This window comes from Elephas maximus, chromosome 26 (assembly GCF_024166365.1).
Source record: "Elephas maximus indicus isolate mEleMax1 chromosome 26, mEleMax1 primary haplotype, whole genome shotgun sequence".
Lineage (NCBI taxonomy): Eukaryota > Metazoa > Chordata > Mammalia > Proboscidea > Elephantidae > Elephas > Elephas maximus.
Genome location: NC_064844.1, coordinates 33,098,059 through 33,121,088, shown reverse-complemented (window position 1 = coordinate 33,121,088; position 23,030 = coordinate 33,098,059). Strand labels below are relative to the sequence as shown.

General features: G+C 38.0%; 1 protein-coding gene across 1 annotated transcript; it reads right to left on the bottom strand.

Moving 5' to 3' along the window:
• Nucleotides 1-1,259: 1,259 nt before the first annotated feature.
• FAM98A (family with sequence similarity 98 member A) lies at nt 1,260-21,443 on the bottom strand. The gene is made up of 8 exons (XM_049870557.1): nt 21,278-21,443; nt 17,750-17,898; nt 14,575-14,709; nt 10,675-10,859; nt 9,548-9,628; nt 8,870-8,986; nt 3,171-3,338; nt 1,260-3,086 (listed from the first exon to the last, which is right to left on the bottom strand). The coding sequence occupies exons 1-8, from the start codon at nt 21,328-21,330 to the stop codon at nt 2,427-2,429; spliced, it is 1,548 nt and encodes a 515-aa protein (XP_049726514.1). The 5' UTR covers nt 21,331-21,443; the 3' UTR covers nt 1,260-2,426.
• Nucleotides 21,444-23,030: the final 1,587 nt, after the last annotated feature.

The following is a 23,030-nucleotide window of genomic DNA, read 5'->3' as shown; positions in this document are numbered from 1 at the left end:
TATTCACTACAATCTAAGGTTAAGAATGTGCCTAAGATCAAGAAACATCTCCATAAAAAAATCTAAGAACTTTAATATAGTAAAACTAGCTGGTGGTTTGGAGTAAATATCCTTTTTCTACAGAACTTAATCTGTTAAAGAGGAGAAAGTAAAAGTCTAATTCATGGTTTCATAATATGGGAAAAAATGCAGTTTCAGGCACAGAATGAAGATGCAAATTTTAGAGACATCATAGAGAGATGTTATCATTTGCTTTCTAATATGCTCTAACTTGAAACATTTGTCAAAAGAATTAAATACATTCATCAGGTATATCGTGGAGTACATGGCTGTAAAACATTAAAGCAAAGGCTAAGGTAAATGTAAATACACTCTAGGATATCATTTTAAGGTATGAAATCTTGATCACTTTACTTCTAATAGGAAACTGCTATACACACCAAACATACCTATTAAGAGCATAAAGAAACCAGCACTTTTTAAAAATTTTACCTTTAGTAATAAAAAGCATTCCAAACTGTCTTCAAATCTGAACAGTTCAGACTAAAAATCTAATAAATTTTTGTAAAGTTAACAAAAAGACCAAGGCAGATTTAAAAAATGGTTTTAGCTATTAGAAGAATGTGCTTATCTCAATAAAAACAACAACAACAAAAAAATGCAAACCCAAACCCATTGCTGTAGAGTTGATTCCGACTCATAGTGACTCTAACGGACAGAGTAGAACCGCCCCATAGGGTTTCCAAGAAGCACCTGGTGGATTCAAAATGACTTTTTGGTTAGCAGCCAAGCTCTTACCCACTATTCCACTAGGGTTTCCGCTTATCTCAATAGCAAGTAGGATATTTTTAGTGGGAAGACATGAGTTGGTTCTTTAAAAAGCCTAATTTGGTAGGAAAAAACTCCACTATTTTTCTTTTTTTACAAACACATATTTATATTTTCAATTCCCTTACTCTTAAGAGGAAAGTCCTCCATTCTTAGGAAGAATGGAAAAACAAAACAAAATACCCAGAATCGGGCATAAATTGATCTATGCTTAATATGTGTAGCAATAGCGACACCCAATGGCCAGAGATGAGTAGTGACGTTTTCTAGCTATTACAGTAAAAGGTGGATTTGGAAACAGGCATTTTTTGAATTTATTTAAAGTTTCAGGGTAGGGGTTACCTTTCACTATAAATTATATGTTAAGTAAATACTTAAGAATCTTTGGGAAACAAAGACCTTAACCTTTATAAGCTTGAAGCAAGTGTCAGAAAAATGCAGTTAAAACAAGTAGCTAAAATAAAACTCAAACCACAGAGAGAACGTACAGATACTTTATTGCTCACCTTTCACACAAAGCACACCTCCAGCCATTTCTTTCACAGCTTGACAATGTTTACGTATACAAAAACCCAGCAAGAAGCGTCATGAAGATTTCAGTAAAGGAGAATGTAAAACATCAACTCAGCCAGGCTTTTGTTTTCTGCAGCAATAATAAAGGGCCTCCTGCACTAGGCAAAAATCCGTCTTCTTACTTGGTAGTGCATTTCTTTCATTACAAAAAGAGTCTCCTGCCCAAAGCAAAATAACTTGTATTTGCTGAGCCAGTGGTATTAACTCGTGCATAAAACAAAATTCAGCTTGCTGTTTCTTCTAGCAGATTTCAAGTAAAAACAAGGTTGAAGAAAGAACTTGTTTTGGAAGGATGCAGGTCAGTTTGAATTGCTATACTTAACTAGATGCCTACATGGACTATAGTTTCACAACATGGTTTGCCTGTATAATCTTCACGGTTCTGGCCGTGTTCAAGGTTTTCAGAGTTGAGCATAAGATACAGTATTCCATCAAGAGGATAAGGCTACTGAGTGTGCTATCTGCAGAAGAGCTCATTTAATAGGAACAGACCTAAAAGTCCTATCATGAAGATGTGGCAAAACCTCAGAATAAAACCCAGCCCGGGGCAGAACTGTGCTTGGAAAATAGGCATTAGAATACTTCAGGCAAAATACATACAAATGGATTGTTAATATGAGGAAGGCTTCCTAGCTGTAGATCTAAAAAAATCTAGGAAAATCCTCATTTCAAAACTGCATATTTAAAACAGGAGAGCTACTTATTCAAGTAATTTCTTCAAAAAAAGTAGCATTTTCTGATTGTGGAATTAGTCTACTGGTCAAAGATTAAAGGCAACTTTTACCACCTTTTAAAAAATTCTTTATACAAAGGAGAGATGCTGTATGTGTTTCTCAAATAAACAGCATTATGTAAGCCATTAAAAAAACTGACAGAACTGAATGATGACCTACAAATGCTTATGCTACACAGGAATCTGCCTGCCACCTGCGGTCTCACATTAATTCAAAATAGATTCTGGGTTCAGGGTTCTGAAACTAAGTTTCTATTACTTGAGCTCTAGCAAAATACAAAACTCTGTAGCCTCAACTAGTATAATGTCTTCCCTGTCCAAATCCAGAATGATTATACTGGTAACCTCCATGCTGGAAATGCTGTTCAAATTGACCCCCTTGGTGATAATTCTGGCTCCCCCTTCCTCCCCAACCTCCTCCCTGGCCTCCGCGACCACCTCGCCCTCCACGACCACCTCTACCTCCACGACTACTGCCTCGATCAACTTGGTGCCCACCATCTTGGTATCTATTGTCCTGCTGGTATCCACCACCCTGGTATCCACTTCCTGTATACGAAGATGTTTGGAAGCCACCATAACCACCGCCTTGATAGCCACCACTGTGGCCACCATGATAGCCACTGGACTGGAAACCCGAATCTCGATAACCACCATCTTGGTAGCCACCTCCTCCTCCACTCGCCCCATCTGTCCAGCCTCCTTGATGCTTATTTCCTCTTCCTCCCCCTCGACCACCGTGGTCATAGCCACCACGTCCACCTCTCCCTACTCCTTGTTCATGACTGCCTCGTCCTCCATATGAGGAATGTTCATAACCACCTCTCCCTCCTCGGCCTCCTGTTTGCTGCTGAGGGCCATCTTGCCTTTTCTGCCATGGTGGCATCTCTGGGGGTGGAGGTTCAATTTCATTGGGTCTACCACCTCTGTCAGGCACCCTGCCCATCAACACCTGTGGGAGAAGAAAGACATTTTAAACTATTTTATTTCATAAACAGAAAGAAATGTATTTGAAACAAAATTACATGTACTCTACCTTATTGATGGCACAGGCAGTCTTTTCTCTAATAGAGCCACTGCTTGTTCTTAAAATCTTTGACAAGTCTTGTCTTGCAGCCAAAAGATGTGCAACAGAAATAGTACTTTTAGGAGATAAGACTGAGCGTTTCGGCTGGTAAACTTTTGCTAATTTTTCTGTCTGACTCTGTTGAAAGAAAAGTGTTCAAAGACAAATACCAGTTTTCAAAATGATGTAAGAAACACTCACAGTAAATAAGTTGAAGACGTCCAAAATGTTTGATAATATTTGTCTGATAATGATAATGTTCACTAGATTCCAGTGACACCATGGACTGCCAAAAGAACAAACGAATCTGTTTTGGAAGTATAATCAGAATGCTCCTTAGAAGCAAGGATGGCAAGACTACGTCTCACATACTTTGGACATGTTGTCAGGAGGGATCAGTCCCAGAGAAAGATATCACGCTTGGTAAAGTAGAGGATCAGTGAAAAAGAGGAAGACCCTTGATAAGATGGACTGACACAGTGGCTGTAACAATGGGCTCAAACATAGCAACAACTGTGAGGATGGTACAGGACCGGACAATGTTTTTGTTTTGTTCTGTTGTGCATGGGGTTGCTATGCGTCATGGATCGAATTATGTCCCTTCCAAAAATGTGTGTATCAAATTTGGCTGGGCCATGATTTCCAGTGTTGTGTGGCTGTCCTCCATTTTGTGATTGTAATTTTATTTTAAAAAGGATTAGGGTGGTATTGTAACACCCTTACCCAGGTCATAATCCTGATTCAATGTAAAGGGAGTTTCCCTGGAGTGTGGCCTACACCACCTTTTACCTCTCAAGAGACAAGGAAAGGGAAGCAAGCAGAGAGTTGGGAACCTCATACCATCGAGAAAACAGCACCAGGAGCAGAGCACATCCTTTGGACTCAGGGTCCCTGCGCCTGAGATGCAACTCGACCTCGGGAAGATTGAGGACAAGAACCTCCCTCCAGAGCCAACAGAGAGAGAAAGACTTCCCCTAGAGCTGACGCCCTGAATTTGGACTTTTAGCCTACTTTACTGTGAGGAAATAAATTTCTCCTTGTTAAAGCCATCCATTTGTGGTATTTCTGCTACAGCAGCACTAGATAACTAAGACACTGAGTCAGAATCGACTCAACGGCACCTAACAACAATAGATTTAAGATGGGAGGAAAAAGTTAGATTCACCATTGCTCCTACCTAGTCAAGAACTATCTTACAGTACAGTTGCCAGACTTGCTGACACATCAAGGAATGACTGGGGGGCAGGAAGGGAGTGGAGGCGGGAGTGGGGTTAAGTGGAAGGCATGGGGGGTCTTCCTTCAGGATTGTGGGGCTAAACTGGTGAAAAGGTTCCTCCTGTCATTGATCTCAGTTCAAACACATTGATTTTATCTATTTAAATATAAGAACGGAAGCTTGTTTCAACAATTTTACTTTTTAATTTTCTCATCTTTGATTTCCATGAGATAATAAAATGTTGTTGTTGTGTGCCATCGAGTCGATTCTGACTCATAGTGACCCTGCTGTTAGCTGTAACTAGTTTGTACTAATTATATTGTTAGCATACATACTTCTTATCAAAGTGCTCCCCTCATTGAATACTTTGCTCTATTATAAATAGTTAAAAAGGATCTACTTTAACCATATACTAGGAGCATAAGTTAATGATTATTAGAGAGGCAGATCACTGAGCAATTAGGAAACTTGGGCAAGTCACTATACTTCTGTTTCTCAGTTTCCTGACCTGGGTAATGGGAGATACCCAAGCAGCTCACTTACAGGGTTGTATGAGAGGATCATATGGGACAAACAGTATAAAATACTTAGTAATACGTAGCAGTCAATAAAATGCTGACAGTTATTATTTCTCAACAACTTAATGAAAGTATGCTTGATGACAAAATTTGCCAAATCTACAAGTGGAACTGGTGAATGGTCAGTGGGATAGAATATCTGAAATTCAGAATAAGGAAATCTGGAATGTGTGATTACTAACCCAGTGATTACTAGAGGTATAGATTTATTTAAAATGCAGTTTGTTGAATTCAAGAACGTAAATCCAATTATAAAAATTTTTACTGGAAAAGGAAGCAGGCTAAATAGGACCTCATTTTCAATGTGTAAAAGAGACTCTTGACTCTCAAGTCATTTATCCATAACTATATCTAAAAAAATAATATCAAGAAACCTTATTGGGTTTTCTTGGTTATTTTCATCACCCTCTGAGCAGGCTTATTCTAGTGAATTGGCTGCAATGGTGGAGGTAAACTTCGTGCCATTTAAGACTAACCTATTTTATTTCATTTTATTTTATTAACCTGTTTTATTGCATAATATGCAATAATATATTTGGTTTAGGATAGTCTATTTAGTGGCTAAATAACTCTAATTTAAAAGCATATATAGCTGTATCACAGTGGTTAAGAGCTTGGCTGCTAACCAAAAGGTCAGCAGTTTGAATCCACCAGCTACTCCTTGGAAACCCTACGGAGCAATTTTTTACTCTGCCCTATAGGGTCACTATGAGTCAGAACTGACTCAATGGCAACAGGTTTTTTTTTTTTTAATAACTCTGTCAAAGATTACAAAAGGTTTGTAGTTACATAAAAAATTCATTTAAATGTATATGAAAAACAGGACCACAAAAAATAAATGCACAAACGGTATAAAGAAAATGTTCACATAAAAGAAAATATGAACAACTACAAAAAAAAATCCTAGACAGGAAACAATAAATGCAAATTAAAGTAACCTAAATTTGGGAGACAACAACAATCTTCTACCTATGAAATTCTGGAAGCAACATCTACAATAAAGAGCTAAACAGCATAAGAACAAAAATAACTGGCAAATTTGCTGGTTATGCGCAGGTCCTCAGATATTGATGGTGGAAGGCATATGTTGCTATAACCCATTTATACAATGTGTCTCAAGAGGCACAGGACTGTTAAAACTCTTGACTTAGTAATCTTACTTTTATATAACAGAAGGATGAAAGTGACCACATAAGATTAAAATTAATGTGCTCAAAGATTAAGAGAAAAAAAAAAAATCTGCATAAAAGTCTAACAGTAGGGAAAACATGATGGAATAAATTATGGTGCAGTCCTTAAATAACTGAAAATTATGACTGTGCAGAAACATGGAAAATGTTTAGATTATGTGAAAAAATAGAATGCAAAGTTATATTTACTACGCTTGTACATACAAAGTAAGGAAGAAAATACTAAAAATCAAACAGCTACTGTGATATGATGATAATGTGATTTTTTTATTTAAAAATTTTTTTTAATAATTGAAAGAATGAAGGGACTGTCATCACATAGCTTGTCTGGGAAATGTTTTCTGAGTATGTCTTACATTTCTTTTTACTGTAGTTATTATAGTACCTAAAATAAGTGATCAGTGCTTGTTCAATGGAAACAAAACACCTTTAAAAAATGGTTTGATATATACATCAAATAAAACTGAAAATTAAAAGGAAATTTCAAAGTCAGCTGTAAGTACTTTATTTTCATTACAAAAAACAAAAGATCACTTTGTGCATGTAAAAGTAATTTGTATAGTCTTTTCTGATTCCCCCCAATGTATGTTTCATAGAATCATTGCACATCTTGCTTTAAATGGATCTTAAGTACCATCTAGGCTAATCAGGTTGTTTTAAAGATGCTAAAAATGAGAGAATAAACGGAAGCACAGACACAGTGGTCCGAGCTGTTCAGTCCACTACAGGCAGTGCTGAGACCAGAACCTCCATCTGTTCACCCCTCATTCAGTACACTTTCATTCATCGCTGCATGTTTTTCTAACTGAGAGCTAAAGTTTATTATTTTTGAAGGATACTAACCATGCTAAGAGTGAAATAGTTTTTAAATTAAAGGTAACTTAACCCATGTGTGCTCATGGGTACCTCTAGGGACCAAGCACTCTTTCTGCCTCTGAAGGTTTACTAGGAAGGGGCTGCATTATGACAGTGTGTACTGCCACAAAACAGGGGCCTTTGTGGCTGTTTGAAACCAAAGAAACAGGCCTGTGCCACAAACTACTGTTTTTACAGGGTATTGTATGAGGCGTCTGAATTTTTGGTAGAAAAAATGGAAATTTTGAAAATTTTTATTTGTTACACATATGTACCAAGAGACTCCGGTAGAGACCTGGGAATATAATTAGCATACTCCACATGCACCACTAAATACTTGGTAGGCTTGTGGGAGGGGCAAGGAAAGAAAACCCACACTGCCTACCAAAAATTCAGACTCACTCAATGATTCAGCGTATTTCCATTAATGGTATCAACAAAAAATTCAAAGCAGAAATTAACTGGTTCTCGAAAGGGTTAAGAAAGGACTAGTATTTCCTAAATCACAGTCACAGAAGACAACATAATTTATTCCTGGTGTTTACTGTTACTATGTGAGATCTTAGGCAACGTCTCCATTTATCTGGGTCTGCATTTTCTTACATGCAAAACGAGGAGGGTAATGATTGATTTCCAAGACACCGTTCCAGCACAAAATATTTTAGCTTAAGTATCTACCCCAACAATTTAACAGATAACCAAATATAACTGAGCTAAGGCTTAAAAGGTTTTAGACGAAATGAACAGAATAGTAACATAATTGGAAAACTAAATACTTTTTTTTCTGAGTCAATTAACAAAAAATTCACAGGGTAAGTCTATTTTCAAAGATGCATGGATTATTAAGGGAACACCTAATACTAATCCATCTGGACCAACCTGAACATAAATTCAGGGAACAGTTCCATTACAGGGATCTAAGGCAATACAAGTAATGAAATGTGCCAATTAATTCCCACTTACTAATCACGAACAAAACAAAACATCAGCTGCTGTGGAGTCTATTCCAACTCATGGCAATATCATGTGTAGTAGGCATTTAATAAATATTTGTTGGATGAGCAAGGCCTCTACCTGGATTATCTTATTTAAGGTAAAACAAAATTTGAATCTTATCAAATTCTTCAATTCTCTATAAATAAATCCTAATATTTGGTCATACTAAATCCAGGATTTCTAACTTCATCAACCAAATTAAACTGTTAGCTTACAGTATAGTAAACAAATAATATGAAAACAGAATTTGTTATTTCAGTAACTTTCAGATACTGTTTCTCTCACAAATGGGTACATGTCTATTAAACAAAAAAAACCAAACCCAGTGCCATCGAGTCAATTCCAACTCATAGCGACCCTACAGGACAGAGTAGAACTGCCCCACAGAGTTTCCAAGGAGCGCCTGGTGGATTTGAACTGCCGACCCTTTGGTTAGCAGCTGTAACACTTAACCACTACGCCACCAGGGTTTCCACACTTCTATTCCCGTTGCTGTCGAGTCAATTCTGACTCACAGCAACCCTACAGGACAGAGCAGAACTGCCCCATAGAGTTTCCAAGGAGCACCTGTTGGGGACAATAAAATTCAGTGTTCTTGAAAAATACCAATAATTAAAAATGAATGTTTTTATTATTGCTGAATCAAAAACCCAAAAGCCGTTCAGTCGATTCCGCCTCATAGCGACCTTATAATAGGACAGAGTACAATTGAATAGTTGGAAGAATTGCTACGCAGCAACTCACTAAGAAAACATTTCTATGCGTGTCTTCTGTGTATTTTTCTTTTAGTCTCCACTGCACCTAAACTGTGCTTTTAAATTATTTAATGTGTACCTTAGCTCTGTCAGACCAGCCAAAGGACTGCACAGTGACATCCAAACGTTTTATTAGCAGCTTTCTCCGAACTTCATATTCATTGGCTATGGCTTGGTTAATTGCTTCAATCTTTTCCTGAAACAAAAAAGACAAGGTAGAAATTAAATGAGTTTGATTTCCCTGCTATAAAAACGCAGAAAAGGTGTCTGTTTTATTCATAATTGAGTCCCCAGCACTTTGCACACAAAATCCCTTCCACATAATAAATTAACAGTTAATGCAATGATAGGCAAAATAATGCTAAGTCTCAAAACATAAAAAAAGAACATATAAAGTACATAATTCATATTTAGCTTGCCTATAATGCACCACATGAAGCTCAGCCCAATGCAGTTTTTGGCTTATAGGCAACACATTTGGCAATTTGAGACATGCTTATACCAATCTTCAATTTATATTAATTATCTGTGTGAAATATTTATAAATTATAAGTGCTTCTAATCTTATAAAAATAAAATTATCCTCCATAAATCATTAGACTGGCAAAAACAATACTTCCTCTAAGAATTTGCACCAAGAAAACTACATATTAGAAAGCATCACTTAAGAAGAACAAATATAAATGTTGACATAAAAATTATGAAAAAAAATATGATTCCTTACAAATTTTACTGAAGGCGACTGATCACTACTTACCCAGTGGGCTGGTCCCATTGGCTTCTTCAGTAAAGGCTTTCCCACATGATTAGGAGGAACTTTTGCTAATGTCTCCTTTAACTGACACAAAACATAAATATATAAATTAATAACTCTAAAAATAAAACATATCCTCCTATCTTCCCAATTCCCATCACATCTTGCCATCAAAGGAAGATTTCTGACAAAGGCAAAGGTAGAGAACGTTCTGAAATGCAGAAGATCCACACAAAAAAGGCAGTCACTCGTCCCACTTCTTATGTGCCCACAGAAGCATGATTTCTTCACTACACCTAGAAGAGTGCTTAAAAACAGTAGGCACTCATGAGTATTTATTGAATGGATGGATGAACACACACAGAAAACCTGGACTATGGATACACTGCTGCTCCCTTGAGGTGGTCAGCCAAATTTGTGCATCATGGTGCTGATCCACCCCACAATGTAAATGTACCAATTCTTAGAGTCCAGCAGACGTGCACACGGAGAATACTCCATCTGCTATGGCAAATACTATTCTTTTCTACCCATTCTTTTTTTTTTTTTAATTGAGACTACTTGTTCCTAATCAATTATATAAAAGATCTTAACTGTTGATAATACATGGTATAAAAATAATTCTGATTTATTTTCATATACTAGATGATGTCAGTATTCAATAAATCTAGTTTGCCAAGTCAAACTATTAAAGATCTGAAGTGACTGAATTAAAAACCACAAATGAAAACATCATTAACATCCTTTTCTGTCTAGTCAGTGGGGAAGAGACTGGTAACATTTAATGCTAAAAACTTTAAAAAATACTAACTGTATTAAAGTTCAATGCTAAAATATTTTTTTAAAAGGATTGGAATCTTTTTTCTTTTTTTTACATTATATCTACCTTATTGGAGCTCATAAATCAAAACAGTAAGACTCGTTTTTCAAAAGGAAGCAGGCTAACATGTTTAAAAAAAACTAAAATATTAGCTTATCTTTAAAATATCTAGGATTTAAAACCCAAAACTCATTTTGTAACATAATATGCACATTAGGTTCCACTAAGAAAAATTAACAGAATTGTTTCATTTCAAACAAATGCAGGACTAGGCCTTTAATACACTACAATCTGGTACTAAAGGTCTTACTTTTTTTTCAATCCCGCTGAAGAATTGGAACATAGTTATATTGGCTGGAGGTTTGGACATTCCTAGAGCAATACATATGCCTTTCAACTCTTGAAAGACCTCACTACCGCCTCCTTCTTGAGCTTTTTTTGGAGGAGCATTCACACAGAGCATTCTGGCAGCTTCTAGTTCTGAGATGAGGTATGCTGAAGTAAACAAAATAAGATTTCAAAATGAGGTAAGTCTTGGGTCACAACTCTACAGATCTAACGATATATAATTTTTAAAGCTGCAAGAATGGCTAAAAACAAGAAAGTAAAACCACTGTTACCTGCAAATAGCGTTAACACATAAATCAATTCTATAATTTAGGTATTCAAACCAAGACATAGTCTTTTAGGACTGATTTAAAAATAATCAATTCTTTGAAACCAAAGGCTCATAACATATCATGTCTAAAAGTTTGGATTCTTGAATCACACTATTAAGAAACCTCCAGAACAGGGGGTGACATCTGTCAATACATTTGCTAATGGTAGAAGTTGGCCACTTTTCAGTGACAGTTATAAAGGCTACTTGTTTTAACTTGTAACCACTTGTGAGCACCAGTGATAAAACCATCCAGCCCTTTTTCCTCCTAATACTCAGGTAACCCATCTAGAGCTGGCTTGCAACAACATTTTTAAAATTTCACTGATGTAAGACACATAAAGAGAAATGGGAAGGCATTAAACTCCGAAAACTTCCTTTCCACAACCCAGTATCCTAATGTGTCACCCTCTGCCTGCTCCTTTTTCATTTACATTCTTCCCAGAGCTGCCTCCTCCCAACTGCCCCTTCCCCTTCCCTAAAAAAACCTCTCTTTGAAATAATTTCTTGGTAGAGTCCCTTTTTATCAGTATTATCCCCCTGGGTGTTGGTTTCAACCAGATGAGGGCTGCAATGTGCTTCGAGTAATTCAGTTTAAGGCTTAACTATTCAATCATATTCCTTTAACCTGCCCAAGGACATTTATATTTTTATAAAAGATTACTAGTCATTTGACTCTCAGAATTTCAGGTGATATGATAGAGTGAGATGATTCAGACAATACAAACAATATAGTTTTAGAAAAAAAATATTTTCCAGGCCCTTAAATTCAGTTCGAAGTACAAAAGTATAATCAGGTTGAATATCTCGTTTCCTACAACAAAGGTGTAATGCTCCTGGCAAGTGCAGGGGTCACAATTTTGGCAAATAATTTTTAAACAGCTGCCAACTCCTATTCTCAAATAATAAATATAGGTAATTTCTGGAAAGAGCATTCTATAATGGGTTTGACAAAATCTTAACATGTTTGATATAGCAAACTATTAATGAGTTAAAACAATACGTAGACATCAAAACAGTACAACCTCACTGGTTATGAAAATAAAAAAAAAACAAACCCACGCTGTCGAGTCGATTCCGACTCATAGTTATGAAAATAGTCACTGTTTTATCTGTAAGTAAAGTCTGAATGGAACATTGCCACATTCATTCATGTAAGCATAGTCTATGGCTGCTTCTGCACTACAATGGCAGAGTGAGTAGTGGGAGATGTGACAGAAGCCACATGTGGTCCACAAAGCCTAAAATATTTACTATCTGGTCCTTCAAGAAAAAGTTTGCTGATCCTGTTCTAGAACATATGAGATTTAATAAACAGGTTTTCTAAATTTGGAGCATGATAGCTCAGGCATTCACAAAATGACCGTCCAAAAATTTTAACCATAACCCACCTGACAATCTAGGTGAGAATAAAGAACACAGGCAGTCCTCAGGTTTCGTCTGACTTACATACAACTCATAGTAAAGCCTATCATATTAAAAATTTGAGGCACACACAATGATTTGTAATAACAGGCATTACTTTGTGCCACGTAGCAAAACATTATTATTGCTGCGTTATGTTAAAGGTGTTCTAGCGTATCTGGAAGTGTTTAATTCTTTTTATGCATAGAAAGGTACAGTATATACTATGATAAACATCTAACTGACATTAAATGTAAACTGTACCTAACTGTTCCAACTTACATATAAATTAGACTTAAGGACAGACTTAAGGCTAGAACTTGTTTGTATGCATCTGAGAACCACAAAGACCAGTGAACAGCTAAAACACAATTCTTAAACTGATGCACAATTTTTTCAGCTACTTGCTCAAAAAACTATTCTATTTTTCTAACAATTCTAATGAAGTTGGTTTATTATTTACCCAAAACATAATGTATTAAAAGAATCAAATTAGTGAGGTAAGGGTGCTGGAAGGAGTACAATTATAGCATCAAGATGTGGTAATGAACACTTGGATAGATGTGAAATATTTACACAGATTAAATAGAAAATGAGTGTTTATGTATGTAAATACTAGAATGAAAGAGAATACAGACTGAGGGAAATAATTAGAAAGCAAAGATGAAGAGGGGGAAAGAGGAGCAGTGTGGCTGTGTTTATGTATGAAGAATTTAAAGCACAGAGTAACCTTTAGTTGAGTTAGTCATTTGGTTGAGAGACAAATGGCTGCATATTCTTGAAGAGACTTTAAGATTATTAAAAACTCATTGCCGTTGAGTTGATTTCAACTCATAGCGACCCTATAGGACAGAGTGGAACTGCCCCATAGAGTTTCCAAGGAGTGCCTGGTGGATTCAAACTGCCAAACCTTTTGGTTAGCAGCTGTAGCACTTAATTCCTACGCCACCAGTTTCCACTTTAAGATCATAGTACATTAAAATAAAGTATGTAATTGTAACCCTGAGTGCAAAATAATGTTCAGTACAGTCTGCTTAAAAACAGAAAAGAGTTGAAGGTATTTAAGAAAGATTCACATTCAAACTGGTTTCAAAAATACCAATGCTAAAATGACTAAACTATGCCTTCTTCAGATGACTTAGCTATTCAGCATCATTTCTAAGAGTTCCTGACAGTTGATATCTGCCCATGTAAGAAAACATATTCCAAGTGCTAAATATTATTGTAAAGACAAGCTGTATTACATAGGAAGAATTAGTGAGCACACTGAGATGGTTATGGAAAACATATAATTTGAAGAATACTGAATGAGTTTAGAAGAACTATGAGCAGCATTCCCCAGAAACAATAATTTGACAGATACGGGGAAGTTAAGAAAGTCACCCTGGAATAACTCAGCCTAAGTATAATAGCTACAAACACAATTATTATTATTATTTTTTAGCTGAACTTTCAAAACGGGAGTTGGGTTTTTCTTCAGAAACGATAGTATGGTGATAAAGACAAACATTTAAAAATCCTCTGAATTGAGTATGTCATAAGGACTATAATATTTAGTTAATCAGAGCTTAATTTAAATATGTTTCAGAATGCTAGAAAAAATTCTGAGTCAAGACTATTGGAGTGTTTATGCAGAGCAGTAACATTTGTGAGTCTTACTGTTTTTCAAGGTGAAGAGAGAAAGTGGCTAGTGTATAAAGAGCATGGAAGAACTTTTCACAAAAATTTATTTCCCAGAATGATCAGTAAGTACAGAAACAATCCAAATATTATTCTAGAAAAACTTTAATTTGACTTTTTTACAAAATCAAGACCCCAGACAATTACCCAACCAAAGAAATATCAATAACACAACATGCTTTAAATAATCACATTTACCATTTACTGTCTTTAATAGATACTTATTCTCTTCAAAGAAATTAATTTAAAAAACAAAAAGCTTCATTATTCCCACACTATCTTCCCAGTTCATTTTAAAATATGCTTCTAGTCTGGACCCTAAGGTTTAATGATCACACACTTGAACAACACACCAGCACTACCATTGGTTACGTTAGGTGAAACTCAACAGGTGGAGTACCACCAAAGTCTAGTTACAGAAAACACACATAGAAAACAACGGCTACGCTCTTGTAGCCAGGAACTTACTGAGCAAAAGGAGGCAGTTCTTCTGGACAAGAAGGCGCTTGGTCACATCCCCTGATGTCAGTGAAAGATACGGACAGTTCATTTCCCCTAGAAGCCCACTCACCTCAAGCTGGAATTCTTCAGCTTCATTCGGGCCTTTTAAGAATTAAAATGAATCAATCTCATTTAATAATACTGATTGTTTCAATTAGTATATAATTATTATTAGATGTAAATTGAAAATTTTAATAGGATTTTCCTACCTGGAGTTCATTTCCCTTAATTTATTCTTTCCTACACCACTGCCAATTTTATTTCTTAAACACTGTTTTCATTACGGTATCCCCTTATATTTGGGAAACCCTGGTGGTGTAGTGGTTAAGTGTTACGGCTGCTAACTAAGAGGTCGGCAGTTTGAATCTGCCAGGCGGTCCTTGGAAACTCTATCGAGCAGTTCTACTCTGTCCTATAGAGTCACTATGAGTCGGAATCGACTCGACGGCAGTCGGTTTGGTTTTTTTTTGGGTATCCCCTTATTTGACAATCTTTAATGGCTCCCTAATTTCTACTTCATCTAATCTAACTTTTTCTCTCTGCCTTTAAGGATTCTTTACAGCCCTTATAGATTACCCTTCCCAGCATGTTCAATTACTGTCACCAACCACCATCATAAATATTCCCTCTATTCATGCCAGGTCAGTCAATCTCATTGCACTTCTGTGCCTTTAAGTTATTCCCTGTGATTGATATGCCCTCTGCTTTCTCCTTCTCTCTCAAATACCACCCATCCATCAAAGCCCAGTTGTCTTGCTCCATGACAAAACTTTCTCCAAGTACTGTTGCACTCACTGATTTCCTCCTCCTATGAACCACAAGAGCATTTAATCACCTTACTAACCTCAAGTTGCTTCATGTGTGCCTAATACTCCCAGTTAGGCTAAATCTAAGGACAGCAAACATGACTTATAGTTCTGTATTACTGTAACATCTAAAAACACACAGAGTTCATTAGGTTAGCCAAGGAAAAAACAACACTTATTTAACTATTTTCATGGTTCCTTATTCATTATCATAAATCAAGAAAACCAAGCCAGTTGCCATCGAGTTGATTTTGACTCATGGCAATCCCATGTGTGAAGAGTATAACTGTGCTTTGTTGGGTTTTTAAGGCTGTGGCTTTTTGGAAGCAGATCACCAGGCCTTTCTTCCAAAGCACCTCTGGGTAGGTTTGAACTGCCAATATTTTAGTTAATTAAAAAAACCTGTTGCCATCGAGTCGATTCAGACTCACAGCAACCCTATAGGACAGAGCAGAGCCGCCCCATGGAGTTTCCAAGGAGCGCCTGGTGGATTTGAACTGCCAACCTTCTGGTTAGCAGCTGTAATTCTTAACCACAATACCACCAGGGTTTCCTTTAGTTAACAGTGGAGTGCTTTAACCATTTGTACCACCCAGGGACTCTGGTTCAATATCAAAGAGGGTAAAAATGAACTGACAAACTTTGGGTGAGTCACCGACCTGAGTCCATTTTCTCATCTGTAAAATGAGAAGACTGCATTATCAACGTTTTACAAATTGTGTTCTGTGAACTTCAGAGTTCCACAGGGCTCCTTCGTGTGCAGGTAGGGAGGATGAAGAGGATCGAAATATGCTAAAGATACTTCCTCTCAACTTCAACTAGAACAGCTACACTTTTACCTGTTTTGTATGTTGGCTTCTATATAATGCTTCGTTTGAACAGAGAGGCCCCAGGTTAAAAACAGTTATCATCTAGTAGAGGTATTTTCAAAGGTAACTACCATCTTTGAACTGTTAGATCAGGAGCCAGTAGAACACAGTGGTTAAGAACTAAGAGCATCGGCCCCCTACCTGATTGCTGGGTTTAAATTCTGGCTCTACTAGTGGCTGTGTGACCTGAGGCAATGGATGTATTTAACTTCTTGGTGCTTCCTTGTTTAATCTACAAAAAGGTAACAAAATCTACCTCATAGGTAGTGCTTATAGTGAGTGCTCAATAATTGTAAACTGCTGCTTTTATTATGGAAACCCTGGTGGCATAGTGGTTAAGAGCTATGGATGCTAACCAAAAGATCGGCAGTTCGAATTCACCAGGTGCTACTTGGTAAGCCATATGGGGCAGTTCTACTCTGTCCTACAGGGTCACTATGAGTCAGAATCAACTCGATGGCAGTGGGTTTGGTTTTGCGGTACTCTCCGTATTATAATTAGATACAATAAAAATACACCCATTAAATACACCAAAAAAAAAAAAAAAAAAGTGGGGCTCTTCAAACCGGGATTATGTGTTTAACTCTTCTTAAGGGTAGGCTCACTCATAGTGACCCTATAGGACAGAGTAGAACTGCCCCATGGAGTTTCCAAGGAGCACCTGGTAGATTCGAACTGCCAACTCTCTGGTTAGCAGCCGTAGCACTTAACCACTACGCCACCAGGGTATAGGGTCATTATGAGTCGGAATCAAATCGAAAGCAAAGGGTTTGGTTTTGGTTTTTTTTTTAAGGGTAGGTTAACAGGTGGGCATTTTCCTTTCTCTCCTGTTATAGATTTATCTATAGTAGGAGGGAACCAGATGGTGGAGTGTCAGATTCCAAGCTTTTGTCTCTTTTGCAGAGTTGATAAACTAGTGTTAAAGTGATAACAAAAATGGCAAACTTTTAACCCCATCAATCTGGCTGTGTTTAAATTTCAGTCATATTCTCTATGTATCTATTGATAGATTCTTATGATACAGAAAGCTTTTTAACAAATCATTCTTTCTTTCCATGTACAACAGAACTGTAATGCATTTACATTACAGTCTATATATGCTTCTGGAATCTGATAGCCCTAAGAGAAAAACACTCCAATTTCTAGTTCTTGCCACCAAACTAGGATCTCATAAGCCATGTTTTACAAAGAATGGAAAGTTCATATATTCCATATTTGTGGCCTCCATTTTTCTACATCCCAAGGTTTTTTTAACCTCCAGAAATTTTTAATGTGACTATTTCAACTTCTGAATCTTCTTGTCTCCAAATACAGTGGAGGGAAAAAGGTATCTTAGCTTCTTTACAATTTTTTTTTTTTTATATTTACAGGAAGCTTGATATTTTAGCTTTTAGTAAGGATAATGTTGAATCAACAATACCCCAATTTTAATCAATATTTTGTACCTAAAAGTGAATGTTTACTTACTGTTAGTTGCTTGCACATTTTCCTCTAGTTTACAGAGCATTCTTAATTCAGACACCAGCCAAGCACAGAGTTTGGTAAATTCCGGGCAACTGGCTCCACCAGAGACGGCCTGAGACAGCGCACCATCATCTAACAATGGACCCTTGTAACTGGTGAGTAAGAAATCACACTTCAGAAGAACATAAAACCACAACGTATTTATTATAGATAAAATGCATCTATGTACTAGCTCCATAATTAAGCAATAATTTAATAAAGAAGTTATTAGGATCAATTTCTAGACTTACAAATATAAAGAAAATTTAGAACTCTACTAAACCATCAGAAAAATAAGCTAAATGGTAAATACATTTTAGCTATTCACAATATATGTGAATACATAATAGAATCATATACTACTAAATTATGTCAACTTCTACATATTTACTGAAACCTCTTATTATATGAAGGTTTATTTTCTTACTTTAACTGAATTGACTATTAGATCCAGATTAACAAATGATAGCTATGGCTTACTATTTCAGAAATAAAACTCTGGTCATCTTTTCTAGAATTTTTTCCAAAAATCAATTAGCTTATATTTTTAATGGCCTTCTTGAAAAGTGAAAACTTTCCAATTAATCATTTATTTGCTTTTACTATATTTGATGACATTTAGTCACTGGTATTTTAATTAAAGATTTTGTTAAGCTCTCGAAGTAATTTTAAAGTATATATTCTTTGGAAGATTATTTTAACTTCTTTTAAATGAAACCTTGATAACAATACTGTAATGAAAGATGACACATTAAATATATTTAAGATAATTTGATGTTCAGACGTACACATTATGTTAGATGGCAATACTCGGTCCTTTTAAACATCAATTAGACATCTAATTATGGAATAGAAAAAAATCATACGCCAAAAAAATGAAACTATATGTAGTCTGGCATTAAGATTTTAAAACCACATATTATTAAACACGGAAACCCTGGTGGCATAGTGGTTAAGAGTTCGGCTGCTAACCAAAAAGTCAGCAGTTCGAATTCTCCAAGTGCTCCTTGGAAACCCTATGGGGCAGCTCTACTCTGACCTACAGGGTCCCTATGAGTCGGAATACCACTGTACCCTGAGGGTAGGGTTACAGGAGGGGGAAAAAAATCCATACCACCTACCAAAAATTCAGACACACTCAATGATTCAGCATGCTTCCATTAACGAAAACCCATGGTATCAACAAAAAATTCAAAGCAGAAAATAAGTGGGTATTGAAAGGGTCAAGTCTAATATTTCTCAGTGAATCCTTCAAAGGTACACATCAAACAGCCACCCTTTAAAGCTGAATTTTAACATATGGTTGTCACCAAACTAAGTAGTTAAGGTTAAAATTGATAACAAAGTTTTCAGAAAGGTTGTGGTTTATATCAACCCATCTCAATTATTTATTACATTTAATACACAGTAATAATTACCTTTACAGTAGCCTAGAAAAGAAGGATGCAGTTAAAAGAGGGTAAAAGAACAAGAATACTGGGAAGAAACAGCATCCATCACCAATTCTTAAGTGACCTCTATCACGGTCTGGGTTTATCCAGAGTATGACATTAGTAAGTTCTATTTGGAAACCCTGGTGGCATAGTGGTTAAGTGCTATGGCTGCTAACCAAAAGGTCGGCAGTTCGAATCCGCCAGGTACTCCTTGGAAACTCTATGGGGCAGTTCTACTCTGTCCTATAGGGTCGCTATGAATCGGAATCAACTCGATGGCAATAAGTTTATCATTTCTTCCCGGAAGCTCCTAGGACTTCATTTCCTTTCCCAGTAAAGTGGGCCCTCCTCTGTGCTCCTCACGGATTATTCTCAGTGTGAATTTCTATTCTACCTCACCTGTACCTTTAATGGCCAGACCAATTCCAACCACAGAACAAATGGTCCTCAAAAATATTTGTTGAATGAATGGTATCATGTGTGAGTAAGCAATTTAGTCTGGGAGTGTTCAGCAAAAAAAGCAATTTTGCTGAATATGACTTTTTACTTGTGCCCTAATTAGGGGCGGATTAACCAGTAAGCCAGGTACGCACTGGCTTCTTGTGCTTACTTATTAATCTGTAGTGTACAATTTCACCTGTTTTTCACCATGTCAGAAAAACAGGTGAAATTGTGCACTGCAGATTAATAAGTAAGCACAAGTAAGCCAATGCATACCTTGCTTACTGGGTAATCTGTCCCTGGCCCTAATCAAAGAAGTAAGCCCCCCAAAGTCTGGAATGTTCAAGAAAATATTCAGGTTACAAAGAAAAGAACAATGGTATTCACTTTGACAAAGAAAAATGATAAGCACTACTTCCTTTCCTAAAAATTTCTACCAGGATGGCAAATTAGTACTTAAGTGGGCTAGCTTTGGGAACCCTCAAGGTATCCTTTTCTAAAGAAGAAAAGTTTTCCCCAAAGGTCTCCACGTCATGAAAAAGGGTGAGGGAAGGGTTTGACAAAGCACTTGTTAGTTTATAAATACAGCTAGCTAAATGTGTAGTTTTTGACTGCATGTATTTGGTTTATAACCAAATATTTAGTCATACAACTTGTTTCTGGAACCACATTTAGCAAAGGGATTCTAGGTCCTCAAGTTTTCATAGAGTGTGCTGATCTGGACGACCCAGTGAGATAAGCCCTATTTCCAGCTTCTGGACACTGGTGAATTATGGTTGGGTTAGCTGTCAGGAGGAGGAGAAACAAAATGCAAAACAAATATGCAGGACCTTGGTGCAGGAAGACGACCCTGAGGGCTATTAAACCCACTGCTGTAGAATCGATTCCGACTCATAGCGACCCTATAGGACAGAGTAGAACTGCTCTATAGAGTTTCCAAAGAGCGCCTGGCGGATTTGAGCCACTATGCCACCAGGGTTTCCAGGGGCTATTATGGTGGCTCAATGAAGCGAAGTGTCAGAGAGCCCAGGGAAACTGTCAGTGGTTCACTTTGAGGTGGTGACAGGTGAGGTACACCAGCAAGCTGGCTAGCGGAACGGATGCAGAGCAAAGACGGGTGGCTTAGGGATGCATGCTGAAGAGATGACTGGGCAAAGGAGAGTTTTTTGTTTTTTTTTTTGAGAGAAGGGAGGTGGAGTAGGAAGGAGCAGGGGCTCAAGAGTAGACCGACAAGGGCAGGAAGTTTGGAGAACAAGTAGGGAAAGCAGGGAACCAACTCTGGCCACCTTTGGAGCGTGGAGCTCGAGCAGGTGGATTGGGAGCAGGAAAGAAGCTGGGGGAGGGGAGGTGAGGACGAGAGCCAGACAATGACACGCATGACTGACAAACGCTTGCAGGGAGGATCACAGGGAGGACCTATGGGCGTCGGAGTTGGGGGGCCCCGAGCCGGTAAGAGAAGCAGCGGACGTGGCATTGGGTCCCGGGGCGACAGAGAGGCGACAGTAAGGAGCCAAGGGGTACGGCGTGGAGAGGCAGCAGTGCCTCCACTGGAGCGGAGAAGGCGTAACCGAGGTCAGGCAGTGTGGGGCTTGAGAGACCCGTGCCCTGACAGCCTTACCCTAGATCTTCCAACGACTCCAAGATGTCAGTCTCCATGAGGTCACACTCCATGCTACAGTGCTATTCAAATTTCCGAGTCGTCAGGCTCCCCACTTCGCCGGCAACGCGTACACTTGCGCATGCGCTGTCTCCCCGGAACTTCCACAGCGACAGCTGGCGCCTCAGCCGCTGTACTGCGCATGTCCCGAGCGTGCGCAAGAAGCTTGGTCCCACCTGCCGCCCCGCCCCTGCCAGCCTGAAGAAGGCCTGGAGGCAGAGTTGTGCACATGCGTATCACGTGAATAGTGAAGCCAGCCGCCAGAGAAGGGCAGAAGGACTGGCTGCGTGGCAGCTGGGCGTGGAGACCGGTGAAGGGGGAGCGCGCTAACCTGTCTTTATTGGATGTGCGCATGTGCGGATCTTGGGGCGAGGCACGCGGGCAGGGGAGGAGCTTGGCTGTTTTAGAACTTGGGTGGGTGTGTTCAGAGAAACGCGGTCTCTGAAGCCTTGGCAGGAGCGCTGGCAGCAGCTGTGGTGGCGCAGTGCTGGGCTTCTAACTGAAAGGTCAGCGCTTTGAACCCACCAGCCACTTCCCTGAAGAAAGATGTGGTGCTCTACTTTTGTAAAGGCGTGTAGCCTTGGAAACCCTATGGGGCAATTTTACTCTGTCCTATAAAGTTGCTGTAAGTTGGAATTCCGTTAGACAGCTCTGGTTTTGGTTTGGAGCCCCAGCAGCTGTGATACTTCTTGGAGCTTTAGTTTGTGGGTCATGGAGAATGGGAAAATTCACACGCTCACGTCTTAATTGCCTACTACATGCATAGATGAGTCAGCTGCCGAGAACTGCCAGACAGTGTGTGCTTTTGGACTTCCTTGTGGCTGCAGTATTTGTATTTCACGGTCAGGGAAGAGACAGCTTTTCTTTGACACAGGTGTGTTCACAAAGTCTTGCAGTTCTTCTATGGGCTATCTACTTCTTAAACCTTTCCCAGGCCCCGAACATTCTTATTTTAAAAGGAGGAGGGGTGTACTTCATCCCATGTCAAGTAGTATACATTTAAGTGCATCTACTTTAGTACTTTTGTTGTAATGGCATTGCTTTTGACATTATTTGGCTAAGTGTAACATTCAATTCTTGCCAGTTGTTGATTGCGTATGTGCTTAGAAATTACTGAAAAATCAGAAATTATTTTCAAAGTGATGGCATATTTAGAAAATCATATTTACAATAAATTGTCATAATGTTATATTGTATAGGCATTTAATTACAGGGTTTGCAAACTGGTACCACTAGGTTTTTGTAGTTCTCAAACATCCACCTCTCCTTAATAGTACTTTCTTAAACTTAAATCCATCCTATCCTTAATATTTCCTTTTAGTTCTTTGTTTTGTATTATCTGGAGGGAGGGGGGAGGAATTAACATTATAATATACTAAGGAACCGTGGTGCACAACAGTTACGCTCTTGGCTACTAACAAAAATGTTGCCAGGTTCCAACTCACCTGTCATCTACACAGGAGAAAGACCTGGTGATCTGCTCCCATAAAAGATTACAGCCTGTTTGACCAGGATCTCAATAGAGGGTCCTGGACAATGTGGGAGAAAAATGTAGAACAAAAATCAAATCCATAAAAAAGACCAGAGTTACTGGTCTGATAGAGAGTGGAGGAGCCCCCCGAGACTACAGCCCTGAGAACATGGAACTGAAGCCATTCCCAGAAAATCTTTCAGCCAAATGATAGACAGGCCTACAAAATAAATAAGAGTACTC